Source organism: Molossus molossus, unplaced genomic scaffold, assembly GCF_014108415.1.
Source record: "Molossus molossus isolate mMolMol1 unplaced genomic scaffold, mMolMol1.p scaffold_m16_p_3, whole genome shotgun sequence".
Classification (NCBI taxonomy): domain Eukaryota; kingdom Metazoa; phylum Chordata; class Mammalia; order Chiroptera; family Molossidae; genus Molossus; species Molossus molossus.
Window position 1 is genome coordinate 96,600,582 of NW_023425366.1, and position 21,359 is coordinate 96,621,940.

Below are 21,359 nucleotides of genomic sequence, written 5' to 3' on the forward strand. Positions count from 1 at the left end.
GGTGGGGGGTGCCAATGGGGTAAAAAGGTAAAATATCTGTAACAAAAAAATAAATAAATAAATAAAATAAATAATAAATTTGATAAGCAAAAAAAAAAAAGTCAAAACACTTGACTTCCTGGCAGCTTTCAACCTGCGGCTTGACCCCATCTTAAGCCTCCCAAGAAAAGTCCCATTTGTTAACAAAACCACTTTATTCTGATACTTTTAACATAAAAATAGGAACTAGCAATTCTGGGAGCCTCCAGGTCTACACTTCCCATCGCCTTAGTGTCCGATACATGAGGAAGGTATCCTCTGAAGGGCGCGGCCGGAGTTGAAGGCGGAGAGAGGGCAGACTGTCCAGGGTCAGGTGTGGAGATTCATAAAATAATGTTTCTGGGTCGCACAGCACTGTCATGTCTGGCCCTGGCCCAGGTGGCTCCTGTTGGAGTCCAAAGCAAGGTTACACCCGGAAAGGGAAGAGCCCGAGACGGAGGAGAGGAGGGAGTGCGGGAGGGGACTCAAGACCAAGTCCCTCACCTTTGGGGATGGGGCTCGGGCCTGCGGTGACAGGAGCGCCAATTTTCCCCTCAGCGCAGCGTTCAGAACCTGTTCCTCGGGCACCTGCAGGCTCACCAGGTCCCGGAAAAGCCGCTTGGAGCGCGGCACGTTCAGCCCTGAGACCGCAGGGGGAGTGGAGGTGAGCCGCGCCTCTCACCCCAACTCCCGCGCCCGGCCGGCCATCCGCCCCCCTCACCCTCCGCCACGCTCTCCTCCAAGACACAGCGGGTTTGGAACGACTTTCTCAGCTGTTCCTCCACGGCCTTTGCGGCATCGAACTGGCCCGCGGCTGCGGCCCGCGCGGCCTGCAGCTCTAGGCTCAAAGCCAGGCTGCTGTACTGCGCGGGCGCACTCAGGTCCTGCGACGCCGCGGGCTTCTCGCTCGGTGCTGCGGTGACCGGCAGCCGAGGCTCGAACCGGACCGGGGAGGGTGGCGCCAGATGGAAACGGACCTGAGAGCAGAGAGCAGGACAGTGAAGAAGGGGGCACGGGGCGGTTGGCGGGCTGCCGACCGGGCCTTACGCCAGCTCACCTGCCGCCCCTTGCGGGCCCCGCCCCGCCGGTTTGCCCGCCCTTTCCCCCGCCCGAGGCTGCAGTTCGGCCGCTCAGGGCTCTCGGACTGCGGGCTCAAGCTCAGGCTCAGATCCAGGCCAGGCTCGGGCACTGGGACTCCGGGCTCCGGGGTGCGGGGTTCTGGGGGTGGTCCTGGGGCCGCCACGGCCTCTTCCCCTTCCGCCGATTTCAGCTCTGCCTCCCCACAGCCCATCATCTTGGAGTGGCTGCAGGGGCACGGGATCACTGGGGGCCAAGGCTCGCAGGGCACGGGCTTGACACCTCTTCTTCCCGGCCCCTCCCAGGCATTGCTCCGGAAACCGTTAGCCCCTACCCAGGGGGTTGGGAAGACAAGCCCCCGCCCCGCCCTGTTGACGCTCCGAAGCGTCATTTCCGTTGCTCCTCTCCCTGTTTCCTGGCGGGCTTCTGCAGGCCGACCTCGGCCCCACCCCCAGGCTGGGATTTTAGAGCTGAAACCCGGGGAAGCACTACGGATCCTCGTCAGTACCATTTCTCCTTTCGGAATCTGGGACATGGCGTATTTTCCCGGTGGAATCTTCACCTGGCTTCTGCTGGAGTCCGCAGTGTGTCAGTCCTCCCTGTAGTGGTGTCAAATGGGACAGCTTTAACTTAACTTCCAGCTTCCCCGCACTGGACTTCCCTATTTCGTGCCTTCACAGCATCTCCAGGTTTTCCGTCGCCTCCGACCTCGGACCAGAGCTTCCTGCTTTGAATCAGGGCAGGGCTCGCTGACCCCAGCCCTCTGCTCCCTCCTGGGACGCTGGGCGATCGTGTTTGCTTGAGCATTAACTGCCTCACTTAACCTTGAGGTTGTTTGTTACTTTTTCCTTTTTGACGGTCTCCTAAAATACTAGATAAATAGACATTTCTATATAAATAGACATTTGTATGTTGAGTACAGTTTTTTAAACGAAGGGCTTGATGGATTTATCAGGCCCCTTGACTGCAAGGCAGATGATTGGAGCTCTCACTTATTCCCCATATTCCTTCTGCAGGTCCTCTCAATTCTGCGAGCCTCTGCTCTTGTGTTAAATGTACTAAATTGGGTTCAGGATTCAAGGTTCTCCCAAAAATGGGTTAATAAGTAAACAGGCATGTTTGTATACCACTTTTTCTTTCTTTTTTTTTTTGTTGTTGTTGCGTGCCCCAAGCAGGAACCGAACCTGGGACTCTCTGGTCTGCAGGCCCAAGCTCCAACCGCTGAGCCAAACCAGACAGGGCCCACTTTTCAGTTTGAGAATTTTATCGTCCCAAGAAATGCTGTGGAAGATCAGACAGACTGGATAGCATTGCCCTCATTTTACAAAAAAAAAAAGTTTTCGAGGATCTCAGTTGTGAAACACTAGAGGCTTACCTGCTGGAATGGAGAATATGAAAGTATGCCCATTCCCTCTACTCTTCGTTTGTAAAAGGGAGTAGGGAGGTACAATGTAAATAAATAAATACTTAGATTTTTTAAAAGTGGAAGTATACATTTAAATTTTTTAATGGTTACTTAACTTGGAAAGGAGAGACTAGAATGAAAGTAAAAGAAGCAAGACTTTGAATATACTTTTTTTTGTGCATTTGACTTAGGAAACTTTCTGTTTTACATGATTGTGTGATAAAAATTAATTTTTTGAAAATCCTAAAAGTTGAAAGTAAAATGAAACAAATGAACCTAAATGTATATCTAGTTGGTGGCCTAACTACACTGAAGGGAACTCTTCTGAGTGACTTGAGAATATACTGACTTAATTGTACATCCAAAGATCTACCCTAAGGACAAAATTAACTGACATTAAAAAATAAACTGCCATAAAATCTTAAATTGTACTCAGTAGTCATGTTGTCAGGAATAGGTGAAAATGTGTAGGCCAAAACAATTATGTTGGATCACTTTGTAAATTATATAATCGACCACTATGCTATACACCTGAAACTAATAAAATAATACTGAATGTCAAAAAAAGACAAATACTATATGATCCCACATAAATAAGGTATTTAGAATAGTTAAAATAATAAAGACAGACGGTAGAATGGTGGTTGCCTGGTTGCCAAGGGCTGGGCAGGAAGAGGGAGAACTGGAGAGTTATTTAATGGATACAGAGCAGCGATTTTCAACCATTTTCATCTAATGAGACACTTAAATTAATTACTAAAATTCTGCAGCATACCAAAATATATATTATACTTTTTGCCGATCTGACCAAAAAAAAGTATAATTTTGATTCATTCATATCGTATGGCTATTGTTGTATTAGCTGTTGTTATTTTTTAATTTGAAAATGTAAGGAAAAAGAGGTCAGTGCCCCTGGCTAAATAGTCAGGTATTGCATGTTTTAAAAATTCTTGTAGCACACTGGTTGAAATTGCTGGTATAGAGTTTCAATTTTACAAAATGGAAAAGAGTTATGGAGATGGATTGTGGTGATAGTTGTACAACGTTATGAATATATTTAACACAAATGTACACTTAAAATGGTTAACATATTACATTTTATGTGATGCATATTTTACCACACTAAAAAATTGGGAAAAATAATTATGTTGATTTGTACCAGAACAGGAAAAAGGAGATGCAAATCTAAAATCAGCAATTTATGCAAATTTTCTGTAGTCTTGATTTAATTAGGAAGTATCTATATGAACTCATGGCATATTTTAGCTTAAATTTAAAAAAATATCCTAGCCCTGCTGGTGTGGCTCACTGGTTGAGCGTCGACCCATGCACTAAGAAGTCGCCGGTTCCATTCCCCGTCGGAGCACATGCCCAGGTTGTGGGCCTGATCCCCAGTTGGGGGCATGCAGGAGGTGGCCAATCGATGTTCTCTCTCATCGATGTTTCTATTTCTCTCTCTCTTCCTCTCTCTCTAAAATCAATAAAGGCAAAATATTTAAAAATAAATAAATAGAAGCATATCCTGCCTTGGCCAGTTTTGCTTAGTGGTTAGAGTGCCAGCCCTTGGATGGAAGGGTCGAGGGTTTGATTCCCAGTCAGGGCCCATACCTGGGTTATAGGTTCAATCCCAGGTTAGGTTGTGCACAGGAGACAACCGATTGATGTATCTCTCACATTGATGTTTCTGTCTGTCTCCCTTACACTTTCTCTAAAAAATAAATCAATAAAAAACATATCCTTGAGTGAGGATTTAAAAAAAAAAAAATCAACCAATGAATGCATAAAAAAGTGGAAAAACAGCCCTGGCCGATTTGGCTCAGCGGTTGGTGCGTCGGCCTGCGGTCCTGGGAGACCCGGGTTCGGTTCCCGCTAAGGGCACGTACCTTGGTTGCAGTTTGTCCCCGGCCCTGGTCGGTTGTGCGGGTGGCAGCCACTCTATGTGTCCCTTTCACATCGATGTTTCTTTCTCTCTCTCTGTTCCTCTCTCTCCCCCCCACTCTACCTGAACAAAAAATGGAAAAATGTCTTCCGGTGAGGATTAAAAAAAAGTGGAAAAACAAAAATGGATGTTTCTCTCTCTCTCTCTCTCTCTCTCTCTCTCTCTCTCTACCTTCCTTGCTCTCTAAAAATCCATATTAAAAAATAAATAAAAGTAATGTTGAGTTTGGGAAGAAGGGCAATGAGTGAGTGTGAGTATATAGAAGAAACCAGATTAGCCAAATGTGGATTATTGTTGAAGCTGGGTGATGAGTACACAGAGTTTATTATACTATTTACTTTTGTATATATATGAACATTTCTATAATAAAAGCTTTTTGTTTTTTGTTTGTTTGTTTGTTGTTGTTGTTGTTGTTTTAAGGATAAAGTAGCTTTAGTGGCACATAGTAAGTGTTGGAGCTGAAACTTGAAACTGTCCCCCAGACCTTGACTGTGCTGGTTGCTATAAAGGCCCTACAGGAACCCTAGCCACAAATTCCATAAACCTAATTCCTCAGCCTTAAAATATAGCCACTACCTCTTCCTAGGCCCAGACATATAGATAAAGACAAGCCATTCTGTTTGACAGCTTATGCTGTGGACCTCTGGGAAGTGGAAAGTTAATGACTTTAAAGAAACAATATGAATCTTCGGGAATGAGGGGTCTTAGTTCTGCCCCCACTCTTTCTAGGATTTTTTTTTTTTTTTTAATCCTCACCTAAGGACATTTTCCCATTTATCTTCAGATAGAGTGGGAGGGAGGGAAAGAGAGAGAGAAACATCGATGCGAGAGAGACACATCGACCAGTGGCCTCCTGCATCACCCCAACCAGGGTCGGGGACGAACTGCAACCAAGGTATGTGCCCTTGACCGTACTCGAACCCATGACTCTTTGGTCCACGGACTGATGCTCTAACCACTGAACAAACTGACCAGGGCTTTCTAGGATGTTTTTGGAGGGACCAAGCTGAGAGGCCTAGAATTGCTTTTCCTTTTATTATTTTTTTTAATCCTCACCCGAGGGTATTTTTCCATTTTTTGTACAGATAGAATGGGAGGGAGAGAGAGGAAGGGAGAGAGAGAGAGAGAGAGAGAGAAACATCGATGTGAAGGGACACATCGAGTGGCTGCCACCCGCACGACCAACCAGGGCCGGGGACAAACTGCAACCGAAGTACATGCCCTTAGCGGGAACCAAACCCGGGTCTCTCCGGACCGCAGGCCGACACTCTAACCGCTGAGCCAAACTGGCCAGGGCTGCTTTTCCTTTTAAACAAACAAACAAAAACCTCCTTTAAGGAAGTACTGATAAATGAGGAAGACTTCTCTATCCTTGACTTTAGTCTCCTCGAGGCATCATGTTTTAGTTTTACTCTCTTCTGCAAAAATGGATTCCAATTACATGCCCCACTAAACCATGCCCTAAGTGCAGTAGAAGGTGGGAAGGAGAAACCTAAAAGGAGGGAGTGAGGAGAGAATTTGTAAATATTGTTCAGGAACTGCACCTCCTCTAAGCAAAAGGGGAGAAACACAAAAGCTACCATTACCTGTGATTGCCGTCTAGGGAGCCCTGCCCAAGCCTTCAACAACTAGCACTTGCCTCTCCACACTCCAGGCTGGAGAGGTCCCAACTCTGCATCATCTGCCATCCAGGGAAGAGTGGGGAGAAGAGAGAAAGGGAATGCTGAAGGAAGAAGGAAAGAAGCACAGAGAAGACCCCCAAGAAGAGGTCACTCTTAGGTTTTGTCTTTATGGGTTACACCTTACCAGGTAGTGGCGGTGTTCCCTGTAGTCATCTGGAAGGGGCATCTCAGAACTGGATACTAATTTGGGGAAGGCAAGTCTGCATCCTGGATGGGGTCATTCAAGGTTATCCCCAAGCTTCTGCTGGTCCGGATGCTCTGGGTGGGTTGGTATGAAAGGAGGTAGGACAGGGTCAGAAATCCTTCAAGGAACCATGCCAGAGTTACAATGGGATGCTTCAAATGCAGTGACCCACAATGTGGCTAGGACTCCTACAGAGGGCAGCTGGGAAGACCTGCCAGGGCTGAGGGGGCAGGAAAGAACAAAGGCTCCATCCAGGAAAGCACCCTCCAAGAGGGTCAAGATAAGTCAAAGAAATGAAGCAGCAACCATCTACCATCACCCTCTGCAAACCCCTCCTGCAGGGACCCCTCACTTCCCATCTCCCACTCCCAAATTGGCTATTGCCTATAGATCAACCTAGAGACACCTACATTGTGTCCCTGTTACACAGGGAGTGCTGGGGGATGGGAGTGGCTGACCTTACACTTTAATGGCTGTGACCCACCCTCCAGCCACACAGCTTACTTTCCCATCCTACATAATCTCAGGAGTTAATAAGGCAAACACCCCCACCCCCCAGCAGAAAGTCCTGCATGAACCCACCACTCCTTTCTCTCAACACAGGAGGAATAGACTGAGATCCAGAGAGGAGTGCACAGGTCTGGCTGCATGCCAATACACTGACCCTGCCCCTCCAGCGGCAGGGAAAGGAACAGGAGGGCCAGGATGAAATCCCTTAATTGGGCCTCCAGGGGTATGGAATGAGGCCAGCTTCTGGGATGAAAGAGAGTTGAGGGTAGGGAACAGAGTCAGAAGAATTTGTCCACAGTCTGGGTGGGGTAGAGGAGAATGAGGAAGGGGAAATTGGATAAAGCTAGGAAAAGAGAGAAACAGATTTTCAGGGTTGGAGTATAGATGATTCAGTGGAGCCAGGCTCAGCAAAGGCAAGAGTATTGGACTGCGGGCCTGAGCTTGCTAATGAGGGTATGTTCTTGATGTCAACACGGAATAGAAAGTTGACGCTAGTTGGTTCGAGCCTGAAAAGGCTGGAAAGAGGCTGGTCAGAAACCACTGGAGCTATAAGAAAGGGGATAGAGGCCATGAACAGGGTAAGTGAGGTTAGAGCCATAATCCAGGATGATTGGGCCATGGATAGGGGGAATTAACTACACAGAGAGACATGTGGTAAGCTACTGACCTTACCCTGGAATACAGGTCCTGACAGATCTCTTCCTGACAGGGAGTCAATGCCTAAGACCTTAAAAAATGGGATGGAAGCAGTCTATTACTCAATGAGGGTGGACATGCAGGAGGGTCTCCTACTGTTGGGGGACCTTCGGGGTGAAGGGTTATTCCATGGAAACCTCTAGTCAGACAGTGAGGTCCTTCCACAACCTGGTAGCAGCTGGTAGAAGAGAAGGATTCGAGTGCCTTGGACTCCACTCTCTACAGTGGCCTCAGGACCGTCTGCCAAATGCCAACACCCAGCAGGAAAATACAGGGTGGGAGAAGGGAAAGGAGAAGAGGAAGTCTGCAGCTGCTGGGAGAGGTGGGAAACAGAGAGAAAAATGTACCAGGTGGGGGTGAAATTTTCTGTAGGCAAAGAGGAGAGATGAGAGTCATGGGGCCAGGACAAGGTATTTGGGGCTGGGTCATCATGAAGGGACCCCCAGAGGCTGGGGCTATGGTTCACAGTAGTAACCAGCTTGGGCAGCTGGGCAGAAACTTGAGGAGGGAGCAGGGTCAAAGGTCAAAGGGAGACCTGAGAAGGAACCAAAGCTCTGAGACCCTACATTGGTTCTGAGGCTGCAAGAAGGTTCCAAGATGGCAAAGGGAACTTGGCCCAGAGCCTGCTGGTGTCCACTGCTGCTGAGGCTATGGGAAGCTTGAGTGGGACAACAGGACTCTTCTCCCACAAAACTACTGGTACAGGGGTCTCAGCCTCTACAGATCACCACCCACCCTTGTCTAAGGCATGAGCCAGCCCCACAAGCCTTTATCAGCCAATGTCTCTGCTCCCATAGTCCCTACCTTCCCCAGGCTGCCCCCAAGAGGTGCCCAGGTACAGGCTGAGCCCTGTCCTAGAAACCAGGCATTTAACACAGAGTGGACCTTAGAACTTATAAGAAAACTGACCCAAGGTCACCAGCTGATAGGTACAGAGCCAGGGCCAGAGCCCACAGCACCTGCTTCTGTGTGGTGCTCCACCCTTCCTCTCCCACACCACCTCTGCCATTTCTGCTCAGGCAAGGGGGTACTATGTTCCCCAGAGTCCAGTACAAGATCGGCCACAGAAAGAGAAAATAAATGTTTGTCAAAAGAACTCTTGTCATATTATAAACACTATCCCTGATTCTGACAGTTTGGGATTTGATTAATATGGTGATTTTTTTTTTAATCCTCTCCCGAGGACATTTTTTGATATTTTGTTCAGATAGAGTGGGAGGGAGAGAGAGAGAGAGAAACATCCATGTGAGAGAGACACATTGAGTGGTTGCCACCCACACGACCCCAATTGGGGCCGGGGACAAACTGCAACTGAAGTAAGTGCCCTTAGCAAGAACGGAACCCGGGTCTCTCTGGACTGTGGGCTGACGCTCCAACTACTGAGCCAAACCAGCCAGGGTCTTATTATATATAAGCGACTCTCTTGGTAACCATCACATTTCATCCTGGGCCCTGGTTGCCAGGGAGATCAGTCTGCTACAGTTTGAGCCTAGGTTTCTAACATGTTTCTTTCTTTCTAAACCTAAAAAAAAAAAAAAAAAAAATGGCCCAGCCGGTGTGGCTCAGTGGTTGAGCATTGACTCATGCACCAAGAGGTCTCTAGTTTGGTTCTGGATCAGGGCACAGGCCCAGGTGTGGGCCAAATCTCCAGTGGTGGGCATGCAGGAGGCAGCCAATTGATGTTCTCTCTCATCAATGTTTCTATCTCTGTTTCCTTCTTCCTTCCTTTCTCTCTAAAATCAATAAAGAAAATAATTAATGTAACACCTACATCACAGGATTTCTGGAAGGATTATAGAAGACATTTAACAATTTTCAGAAACTACTACATGCTAGGCATTGTGCTAATTGCTTAAAACAAAACCTTGCATAGTATTATTCCTATTTGCAGATGAGAAAATATATCTACATACAAAGAGGCCAAGTGAGGTATCACCTCACACCTGTCAGAATGGCCGCCATCAACAAATCATCAAACAACAAGTGCTGGCAAGGGTGTGGAGAAAAGGGGACTCTAGTACACTGCTGGTGGGAATGCAGACTGGTGCAGCCACTATGGAAAACACTATGGTGTTACCTCAAAAAATTAAAAATTGAACTGCCATTTGACCCAGTGATCCACTTCTAGGAATATACCCTAAGAAGCCTGAAACACCAATTAGAAAGAATACATGTACCCCTATGTTCATAGCAGCACTATTTACAATAGCTAAGATCTGGAAACAGCCCAAGTGTCCATCAATAGATGAGTGGATAAAAAAGCTGTGGTACATATACACAATGGGATACTATGCAGCTGTAAGAAAGAAAGATCTCTTTTCCTTTGAGTGACATGGAGGGACCTGGAGAGTATTATCCTAAGTGAAACAAGACAAGCAGAGAAAGACAAATATCACATGATCTCACTTATTTGTGGAATATAATGAACAAAACAAACTGATGAACAAAATAGACCCAGAGACATAGAAGTAAGGTACAGACTGACAAACCTCAGAAGAGGGGGTGGGGGGAAGGGAAGAGATAAACTACAGAACTTATATTCATATATGCATAACCAATGGACATAGACAACAAAGCTGGGGACAGGGTGGGGGTGGGGGATTGGGAGGAGGGTGTCAATGGGGGGGGGGTAACATCTTTAACAAAAATTAATTAATAAAAATAATTTAAACAAAAAACAATAAGGCCAAGTGATCTACTCAATGTCACACAGCAAGTAGGTATAGGAAATAGAACCATAACTCTAGTGCTTTTTTCATAGATTTAAAAGAAAAACACGTGTGTGAAAGCATCTAAAGCAACAATAGTTTCCTTCCTTTCATCTTTGGACTCACTCCTATGAACATCCCTCAGCTGGGGCACTTCTCACCAAGCACTGTGACTATAGCTTACCCCCTAGATTGGCAACTGGCAAGGTGGGGGACTATGACGAACCACCATTAAAACCACCCCAGGGCCCTGGCCGGTTTGGCTCAGCGGTTAGAGCGTCGGCCTGCGGTCCGGAGAGACCCGGGTTCGGTTCCCGCTAAGGGCACGTACTTCGGTTGCAGTTTGTCCCCGGCCCTGGTTGGTCGTGCGGGTGGCAGCCACTCGATGTGTCCCTTCACGTCGATGTTTCTCTCTCTCTCTCCCTTCCTCTCTCTCCCTCCCACTCTATCTGTACAAAAAATGGAAAAATATCCTCGGGTGAGGATAAAAACAAAACAAAACACCCCAGGGAGGCCCTACCACTCAGTAAATGTCTGTTGAGTGAATGAAAGCCACACCACTATATTCCATTACTTGCTTTAAAGCTCCTTCATTCATCCCACAAATCCCTACTGAGCACCTGCTCTGAAGATCCAGGCACTGCAGTAAGTCCTTCATGTATATAACTTTGTTAAATTCCACCAGTTATGTTATGGTGTGTTGCTGTAGGTCCTATTATCCACATTTTTTAAATGAGGAGTGTAAAACTGTGTTTCTAACTCCAGTGTGTATTAAACTCTCCTGGAGGGCTTACTAACTTAGAATGTTAGAGTTTCTGATTCCGTAGGTATTACCTGAGAAACTGCATTTCTAATAAGCTCTCAGGTGATCCAGATGCTGCTGGCCCCTGGTCCGCATTTGAGAACTAGCTGGTAATTGGTGATGTCTCAGTCAACCTCCAGGTCTGTCTGACTACATAGGCTCTTACCCACAATGTCTAGTGCTTCCTAACCTGGGAGCCAGGCAGGTGGCATGAAAGAGGACTTTGCACAAATATTATTTGGGATGCACAACTTGAGGAGAAATGCAGTCGTCCCTTCTGGTCTTTCCTGCCCACCCCCCACACCCACTCTCCTGCCTGGAAGCTTCTGAGAGTTTGGCCTGCTGCTGGTCCTAAGACCTCTCCTATTTCTCATCTCCTTTCCTGGCTGATTCTCAACTCCTAGACTAAGTGATCACTATTGTGTGCATATTTGGGGGAAGGCTGATGTAGTAGGCTGAATAATGGCCTCCCAAAAATATTCAGGTCTGATCCCCAAGTATCTGTATAAGTGGGAGGCAGCAGGAGACTTGATATAGAAGAGGAGGAGGCAATGTTGTCATAGGCAGAGATTGGAGTAATGTGGCCATAAGTCAAGGAATGCCAGAAGCCATGAGGGTGGACAAGACAAGGAATAGTTTCTCCTCTAGAGCCTCTGGGGAAAGCACAGCTGTGCCAACAATTTGATTTCAAATCAGTGAAACCGATTTCAGACATCTGCCCTCCAGAACTATGACAGAATGAATATCTGTTGTTTTAAGCCACCGAGTTGTAATTTATTGCAGCAGCTCCAAAAACAAATTTATACAGCTGGGGGAAAGGTCTGAGTTGCACCCCAGGTTCAGACCACCATGTACCCCAGGATCTCATCTACAACTTAATCTTGGCAGTGTCCCCATCCCTTGGGGGCTTGGATTGGAGGCCTTGAGGTGGGAAGGATTTGGTCATAAGAACCATCTAGTCTTGAGAGGGTTTCTCCAGGCTCTGGAGAGTTGCCAAGGGAAGCAGGTGAAGACAGGGGGAGATGGAGTGGGAGGTGGGAGATAGGTAGAGTGCTGGAGGTACCAGGGCGGGAAGCTGGGAGTACCTCTATAGGGGAAGGAAAGGGGAGCCATGTCAGACTGTTGTGTGGAGAAGTTGATAGGGAGGGTTTATGTCCAGCCATGCCCATTCAGTGGCCTCCAAAATGTTAAAGTCCAGGGGTTGTCCACACAGCTGTTCATCAGTCATATTCAGCAAGTATTGGTAGAGAAACTGAGGCCTTAAACACAGAGTTTTAGAAGACAAAAACCAAGGCTGTTAGCAGAATCCTAAGATTCAGGGTCTAGTCCCCACCCTACAAATTACTCCTCCCACCAGTGTCAGTCCTTCAACCTGAGAAAACCCCAAATACCCAGTATATTTCCCATCGGCAAACCAGGCAGGCCTAGGAAAGGCTTATTACTCTGGCAACAAGGGCTGAGCAAAGGGTTGAGGCTGGGTTGGTTCTGGGATGGAAGAATAGAGGAGGCTGCTGGTGAGGCCTGGGTAACTCAGCAGGAAGTGAACTTGGTGGAGAAAGAGACCTTTCCACATCAGTGCTGTGACCACAGAAGTGTCTGTGTCCACAAAGAACACATCTGCAATTCAGGTCCCAAGTCCGCTTCTGGGAGAGAGCAAGGAGGACAAGGGACTCACATCCCACACAGGACTGGGCCTGGGGCCAGAAGTCAAAGGACTCCCCTGCAGCAACACCATTTCTCTCTTTGGGCCTCAGTCTCCTCATCTATAAAATGGAGGGGAGGTAGTTAAGTCCTTTGCCGCCATCCAGGGGCTGATCCCTTTGCCTTGGCATTTCCTGAGGCCAGCCCCTTCCTCCCTCCTGCCCAGAATTCCCAATTCTCCCCAGCACTCCAGCATCCCCCCCTCCCAGTGGGCCAAGGTGTCCCCCTCATCCAACCTCCACCAGCCTCACTCCTAGCCAGCAGCAATAGCTCAGGATGACTGGATAGAGAGAGCACGCTCACAACAGAGACATCCAGCAGGCATTGCAGGAAGCAGCAGGTCTCTTGATGTAATTTAAGAGTAATGGGTCTGGAGTCAAGAATACTGGATATTAGCTGATCCTTGACAGTAGAGAAAATTCTAGAAGCATAAAGTAGGTACAATGAGAGTGGATCAGGTGAGATTCCCCTGCCAGGAGTCAGTTCTGTGCTTTGGGGGTCAACCAGTGACTGAGGAACTGAGGTAGGACAGGCTACAGGCTCAAATGGAGGAATGGGGAAGCTGTGGCCCCACCCTGGCCCAGAAATAAGCCAGGACATTGGGTTAAGACCAGGGTTCCCCAATTGAATCAACCTTTCCTCTCCCCTCACTACCCTTAGGCCAGGGGGCCCAGCCAAGGGTATTTTCTCTTCCTCATTGCAGCCTATGTGTCCCTCCCCTCCTCCACTTCTAGGAGACTGGTCCTCCCTCTCCTCCTTCTCTCCATACTCCAGGCCAGCTTCCATGACCTTACTCCCAGCATCATCTCTGCCCCTCTTGGAGCTGAAACTGTCCATGAAGTGAGCCTGGTGTTCTTGAGACAAGATTCATCCTCTTCAGATTCCCTCCCCCCATCTCCAAATCTGCAGGGTACCCAGTGTAGTTCCAGGACACAGACTGCCTCCCCTCAGCCCTTGTAGTATCATCTTGAAGGACCAATATGCCTGGCTCACAGGGTTCATCCACCTGGCCTGTACACCCCAAGAATCTTGTGAGAAACTTTCATCTTGCTCACAAGACAGTCTCACCTGCAAGGGGAGGGGAAAGGGGTAGGTCTGGCCTGGCAGACAGGATGACCCTTCACACATGTGTAAACATGTACTTGTTAATAGGTACAGGGCCCACTGAGGTATCACAAGACACTATCACTCCTCCAGAGATTAGATCTCCTGGGCCAGGCTCTGTGAAGACCTTATTGGTCCTGTAGGAAGCCAATCAGGATGCCAGACATACCTACCAGGGAGAGGAGGAGGAAATGTGGGGAGAGAGCTGCAAGGACAGCAAGACAGTCCAAAAGGCTACTTGGTGCAAACTAGAAAAACGTGCACCTTCCTCTAAGCCCTTTACTGCCATCAGATGGAAAAGTGCCCTAAGGGTTCTATACATCTATGTGGACTACAGAGTTGTGCAGTGCACACCCTGCATAATGGTAAGGGGTAGCTCTGAGGAATGGAGGAGGGGGCTCCAAGAGAGAGAAGGAAGAAGGACACCTAGTTCTAACTAGGGGGGTGGGGAAAGCAGTGGTCAGTGACAAGGACTCCGGGACTGGCAGACCTGTGTCCACTCTCATATCATGTGGGAACTTGGGGGAGTTAGGGAACCCCTGTAAGCTACAATTTAATGACTTGCAAAATGGGGTGATGGCCTTAGGGCCTAAGGGATGGCCTGTCCTTTGGTCTAAATGAGAGATGGAGGCAAAGCTCGCTGGTCATGAAGTGAGTGCACCAGTGATGGTGAACATGGCAACAAGTAGAGTAGCTGATACAGAAAGAGAGGGGAAGAGGCAGAGAAAGGCCAGCTGTTCCTGGCCAGCTACCAGGGTTTCACTAGCTTTTTGAGAAGTTGTTTTAACTAAAATGTAATTGTCCCATGTAATGAGTGTCACAAATAGACCGTGTCACCACAGTCAGCCAACCCTGAGTGTTTCAGGGTACTGAGCAGGGGCTCCTCCATCAGCTGATGCCTTCGGGGCTGCAGGGGGGACCGGCAGACACCACGGTAGCAGGCTCACACTGGGAGCCTCCCTGTTGGGGGACACACTTCCACTCTGCCTCTAAGGCTACTGGGAGCTCCCAATTCCGGCCCAGGGAAAAGCAGAGAGAGGCCAACTTTGCACCGAGCGCCGCCTGGAGCTTGGGACCGCAAGATGACAGTCGTCCCCTAGCTGAGGCCGGCCTTGATGGACCCTCCGGCGTTCCCACCTACCCCGCATCGGCTCCACCCGGCGATCTTTACCCACCTGCACTCAACAGGCCAGTGGAGAGATCAGACTAGAGCGAGGGCATAGGCGGGAGAGACTCCGCCTCCCAGAGGCCCCGCCCCTTAAGAATATGCTGACGGGGCCCCAGCTCCTGGGATGACTTCACAGGGTTGGGCAAGAGTCCAAGTCCGGCACCACTCCACTCATTGTATACCCTTCCTCCCCCTTCCTCGGTGACCTTAGGGTAAAGTCCAAATTTCTTCCTTCTGCAGCTTTATATCCCCTCCCCACCCTCAGCCCCCAGTACCCAAAAGAGTGACTGGAAGTGCCTTCCATAACACACACACCCTCCCCCTCAAACTCATCTCAGGCTAAAATGTGGGTTCCTAGGACCCACCTCAATATCTGGCTTTGAGGCTAGGAATCTGTACTTTTAACAAGTTCTGGGTGATTCCTGGGCTTCAGAATCTGGCAGTCAAATTCCCATTCAAAGTGGCAGTGGTTCTCAGACTGCAGCAGAATTGTCAAAACAGAAGTCTGGGCCCTGTCCCCAGATTTTCTGATTCAGTGGGTCTGGGGCAGGGTCTGAGAGTTAGCATTGCTATCAGTTTCCAGGATGCTGATACTGCCAGTCTGGGACCAAACTCCAAGAACCACTTCTTTAATACTTCATTAGCTATTCACCTGTGCCAATTAACTGGGTACCAAGCCCTGAGCAAGGCATTTCACATTTATATAGCTGTGTAAAATAAATAGTTACCATATTTTCTGGAAAAAGAAAGTGACATTCAGACAGGTTGGTTACCGGAAAGGGGACCTGACCCTGAGCTGGTCTGTCTAGGGCCAGCCGATAGTGTGTGGGCTCTTTTTTTATATATATATATAACACATTTTGATTGATTTTAGAGAGAGAGGAAGGAAGAGGGAGAGGGAGAGAGAGAAATGTCAATCGGTTGCCTCCTGCATGCACAGGAAACCAAACCCAAAACCCTGGCATGTGCCCCAATCAGGAATCGAACTGGTGACTTTTTAGTGCACAGATGCTCCCCAGGGCAGTGTGTGGGGTTCTTGACTTTGTGCAGGAAAATGTCACAATACAAGTCCACTTGATTTTTTTTTTTTTATCCTCACCCGAGGACATTTTTCGACATTTTGTTTAGATAGAGTGGGAGGGGGAGAGAGAGAGAGAGAAAAACATCGAGGTGAAAGGGACACATCGAGTGGTTGCCACCCAGGGCTGGGGACAAACTGCAACCAAGGTACGTGCCCTTAGTGGGAACCGAATCCCGGTCTCTCCGGACCACAGGTCGACGCTCTAACCGCTGAGCCAAACCAGCCAGGGCAAGGCCAGTTGATTTTTAGAGGACATTTATTAAAGCTGGGGACAGTGAAACACAGAAAGACCTAGGAAAGAAGCAACAGGAGAGAGACTAGGTGAGGAAAGGAGCCTAGGCTGGGCTGCTCTGGCTCACTAAGAAGTAAGAGAAAGGGGGCCTTTCGTACAGGTTCAGGGGGTTAGCCCCGGGCAAGCTGCTACTGCCCAAAGTGCCCTGGTTGCAAGTCTCCTAGAGTCCACTAAAGTTTAGGAGATGCATGCCTGTGGAGGAAGAAGAGGAAGAAGAGAAAGGCTCAGGCATGCTCCTGGCAGCACTCGCTGAGACCTTAAGGGAGGATCTCAAGAGAACATTCATTCATTTTACACTGCTATACCAAAATGAGATTTATTCCTTTAACTTCATCTGTCCTTGGGTGTGGTTGGTAAATGACACTAATTGGATTTCAGCTATCGATCTCCCTGAGTGGGGTGATTTAAGCTATTTACTCTCTTGTTGGGGAGAAGTGTAAACCATATACTCTTTTTTTGTTTGTTTTGTTTTTTTTATCCTCACCCGAGGACATTTTTCCATTTTTTTGTTCAGATAGAGTGGGAGGAAGAGAGAGAGAGAGAGAGAGAGAGAAAGAGAGAAACATCGACGCATGTGAAAGGGACACATCTAGTGGCTGCCACCCACACGACCCGACCAGGGCCAGGGACAAACTGCAACAGAGATACACACCCTTAGCGGGAACCGAACCCAGGTCTGTCTGGAATGCAGGCCGATGCTCTAACTACTGAGCCAAACCTGCCAGGGCTAAACCATTTACTCTTAAGTGTCCTTGGGCCCTAGCCAGTTTGGCTCAGCGGTTGAGCGTCGGCCTGCGGTCCAGAGAGTCCTGGGTTCGGTTTCCGCAAGGGGCACATACCACACACACAAAAATTCTTGTGTCCTTGGTTTAGGGAAGATAGGATTTTGCAATTTACTAGATGGCTATAAACTGCTTGGCTGTTTACCTATTTTTTTCAGTTTTCCTATTCCACTTGTCCTGGCTTGCTAGCCTGTCTCAAGGTTAACTCAGCTGCTCAAGGTCACACAGCCAGGAAGGACAGAATTTGAACCCAAGTCTTGCTACACTCAAAGACTAGGCTGGCTCTGCCTCCTGTGCTGGTTATCCCCTTCCAGGGGCTGATCTTGTCTCTAAAAGTCACTAGACATTCCCTGAAGCCTGAAAAGGTGCAGGACACAGTTTTAAAGCCCCCCTCCAACACTGCCCTCGGGTCAGGGGGAATGATTTTGCTGGGTGCCATGTTATCTGCCCAGAGAACTCATGAAGAGGGGACGGGGAAACCAACTCCTCTCATGGTACTGACCCCTAATTCCTTCTCTCCCACTTGCACTGGAGTGGAAGTTCTCCTGACTTTTCTATGACTGGCTCCAGAAAGTTTCCTGGACAGATCACCAGAGACTAGGTGAAGGGGAGGACACTCAGGTGCTGCAGGAAGAGCAAGATGAAGGACTGCTGGATGCTGATAGGAGATGGTGCCACACAGGTGCCTGGGCACCGCATCAGTGCTGCCTGGAAGTTTTACCGGGACAGGTCCTGCGTGGAAGCCTGTCCTTAGAGGCAGGGACACACAGGTCAGGCCACAGCTGCAGACATGGTAGAGTTGAGCAGTGAATCTCAATGGAGCCCTTAGGTTAAGGATGGTGTGGTAAGAAAAATAAATCTAGATGGGCTGGGAGACAAGGAGGACTCCTATCTGTAACTTCCCACCACTGCCTACTTCAGACCTGGACTTCTCCCATATCACCCTCCCATGTCTGTGGTACGGGTCTGACACAGGGGTCAGCAGCCCCTCTGGACAGTGCTAATTCTCCTCTGCCTCTTTCTTGAAGCCCCCAGCTTTGTGCCTCTCCCTACTAGCTCCTGGGTCCTAAAGGCCCTATTTTGGAACAAAGTCTGAGAGGGGAACACAGTTGAGGAGCCAAAGACAGACCGTCAATGTAAGAAACACTCAAACCTGTGAAGAATGTTGTGAGTTTATTTGAGACAAAACTGTCAACAATTGCCAGGAAGCAAAATGTCAACAGATTGAGGTAATGCTCCAGAGAATGGTGATGTTGCACTTTAATTTATACATTACAATCAAAAGAGAAGACGCTTGCCCTGGCCGGTTTGGCTCAGCGGTTGGAGAGTAGGTCTGTGGTCCAGAGAAACCCGGGTTCAGTTTCTGCTAAAGGCATGTATCTCGGTTGCAGTTTGTCCCCGGCCCTGGTTGGGTTGTGCGGGTGGCAGCCACTCAATGTATCTCTTTCACTTGCGTCGATGTTTCTCTCTCTCCCTCTCTCCCCCTCCCACTCTATCTGAACAAAAAAAACATGGAAAAATGTCCTTGGGTGAGGATAAAAAAAAAGAGAAGACACTTGCCCTGGTTGGTTTGGTTCAGCGATTAGAGCATCAGCCCGCGGACCAAAGGAATCGCAGGTTAGATTCCAGTCAAGGGCATGTGCCTGGGTTGCCGATTTCCCAGGCCTTGACCAGGGCTGTGCGGGAGGTAACCAACCAATCGATGTCTCTCTCTCTCTCTCTCCCCCCCCCACCCCGTCCCTCCCTTCCACTCTCGAAAAAAATTAAAAAATCAATGGGAAAAAAATATTTTAAAAAAAGAAGATGCAAGTGGGTTACATGAAATCCATTGGTGATAGATTAGGGAGGCAGGAGAAAGCAAAGAGGGGGATCTCTGGGATTGGATGAAAAGTAAAATGAGCCCTGGCCAGTTTGGCTCAGCGGTTAGAGCGTCGGCCTGCGGTCCGGAGAGACCCGGGTTCGGTTCCCGCTAAGGGCACGTACTTCGGTTGCAGTTTGTCCCCGGCCCTGGTCGGTCGTGCGGGTGGCAGCCACTCGATGTGTCCCTTCACGTCGATGTTTCTCTCTCTCTCTCCCTCCCACTCTATCTGTACAAAAAATGGAAAAATATCCTCAGGTGAGGATTAAAAAAAAAAAAAAAGTAAAATGACAGACACATACATCTTTTATATAGGTGGGTACAGGAGAGTTAACAGTCAACAATAAACTCAGTAACAATGAGGGGATTCGTGGTGTCTACAGAATGGTGCCTGTGCTTTGAGGGGTCCAGAAAGAGGAAAATTACTTTGACATTCCAAAGATATGTTATCATAGATGCAAAAAGACAGTACACAGGTTCAGTTAAGGTGAAGGTTGACCTTTGTCAGGGAAGATGCCAGCCTAGAACATGACTACCTGCTACAAAGTGCTTTTAGTTAAAAAGTTTTAATTTCAGACCATCCTTTATAGTTACTTTAGGTCTTTAAGTTTGCTAGGCCACCATGCAGGCTTTACCTGATCTTGTCAGGTTAGCATGTGGTCCCTTTTCATCCACAGAACCCTAAGAAAGTTAATCTGAATCCTGAAACCGTTGCTGAATTCACCGAGTGGAGAGGCCAGAACCAAGTAGTACATACCCAGTGAGTCATCCTTCCCCACTCCAAACATCCACTGAGCATCCATGCCTGCCACTGTGCTGAAGTAAGCCTGGGACACAGTGGTAAACACAGCCTAGGGACAAGGGGGCACGGGTTCAGGGAAGGCCTCCCTGAGGCAGAGAGTAGACTTGAAGGAGGAATGAGAGCAAGTGAAGTAAATGTGGGACAACAACTTTCAAAACAGAAGAATCAGCATTTGTCCAGGGCCAGGGGAAGAGGAAGTAAATGAAACTAGCCAAGCACAGTGGAAGTGAGCAAATGGGAAACCTAGAGAGAGGAGGCCAGGCAGGTGGGCAGGGACCACAGCCTGGAGCTGAGGTAAGAAGTTTGGATTTAATCCTGAATGCTACAGAACACCCTGAAAGGATCTTAAAAGAAGAGACAAGCCCTTACTGGTGTGGTTCAGTTGGTTGACCACTGTCCCATGCACCAGAAGCTTGCTGGTTCGATTCCCAGTCAGTGAACAAGCCTGGGTTGCTGGCTCTATCCCCAGTAGGGGGCGTGCAAAAGGCATCCAATCCATGTTTCTCTCTAACATCAATGTTTCTCTCTCTCTTTCTCCCTTCCTCTCTCTAAAAAAATCAATTTATACCCTGGCTGGTTTGCCTCAGCAGTTAGAGTATTGGCCCACAGACCAATGAATTGCGGGTTTGATTTCAGTCAGGGACACGTGCCTCGGTAGCTGTTTGTCCCTGGCCCTGGTCAGGGTTGTGTGGGAGGCAACGAATCGGTGTGTCTCTCTCACGTTAATGTTTCTCTCTCTCTCTCTCTCCCTACCCCTCCCTCCCATTCTATCTGAGAATAAATGGAAAAATAGCCTCAGATGAGGATTTTTTTTTTTTAAAGTCAGTCTGACTGGTGTGGCTCAGTGATTGACTGTCGACCCATGCACCAGAAGGTTGCTGGTTCGATTCCTGGTCAGGACACATACCCAGATTATGGGCCCAATTCTCAGTGTGGAGCATGCAGGAGGCGGCCAATCGATGTTTTCTCTCATTAACGTCTCTCTCTCTCTCTCTTTCTCTCTCTATTCCTTCCTCTCTCTCTAAACTCAATAAAGAAAAAAAATTTTTTAAATAAAAAATTAGTTTAAAAAAATCTTTTAAAAAATGGCATCCTGGCCAGTGTGGCTCAGTGGATAGAGTGTTGGCTCATGCACCCAAGAGTTTTGAGTTTGATTCACAGTCAAGGGTACATACCTGGGTTGCAGATTTGTTCCCTGACCCCAGTGGGCCTCAGGGGCACATGTGGGAGGCAACTAATCAATGTGTCTCGCTCATCAATGTTTTTTTTTTTTTTCTCTCTCTCTCTCACCCCCTCACTCTCTTCCTTCCACTCTCTCAAAAAAATCAATTAAAAAAATCCTCAGGTGAGGATTAACAACAAAAAATTCAAATGACATGGCAAAAAAAAATAACAATAACCTCACACCTGTTAGAATGGCCATCATCAAAACAATGAGAAATACCAAATGTTGGTGAGGATGTGAAGAAAAGGGAACACAAATACACTGTTGGTGGGAATGTAAATTAGTGCAGCCACTATAGAAGACAATATGGAGGTTCCTCAACAAA

General features: G+C 48.1%; 1 protein-coding gene across 1 annotated transcript; it reads right to left on the reverse strand.

The window, feature by feature from the left end:
- Positions 1-195: 195 nt before the first annotated feature.
- PPP1R35 (protein phosphatase 1 regulatory subunit 35) lies at positions 196-1,448 on the reverse strand. Its single transcript, XM_036280089.1, has 4 exons — positions 1,076-1,448; positions 740-995; positions 523-659; positions 196-424 (listed from the first exon to the last, which is right to left on the reverse strand). Exons 1-4 carry the CDS (start codon positions 1,310-1,312, stop codon positions 251-253), a joined length of 804 nt encoding a protein of 267 aa, XP_036135982.1. The 5' UTR covers positions 1,313-1,448; the 3' UTR covers positions 196-250.
- Positions 1,449-21,359: the final 19,911 nt, after the last annotated feature.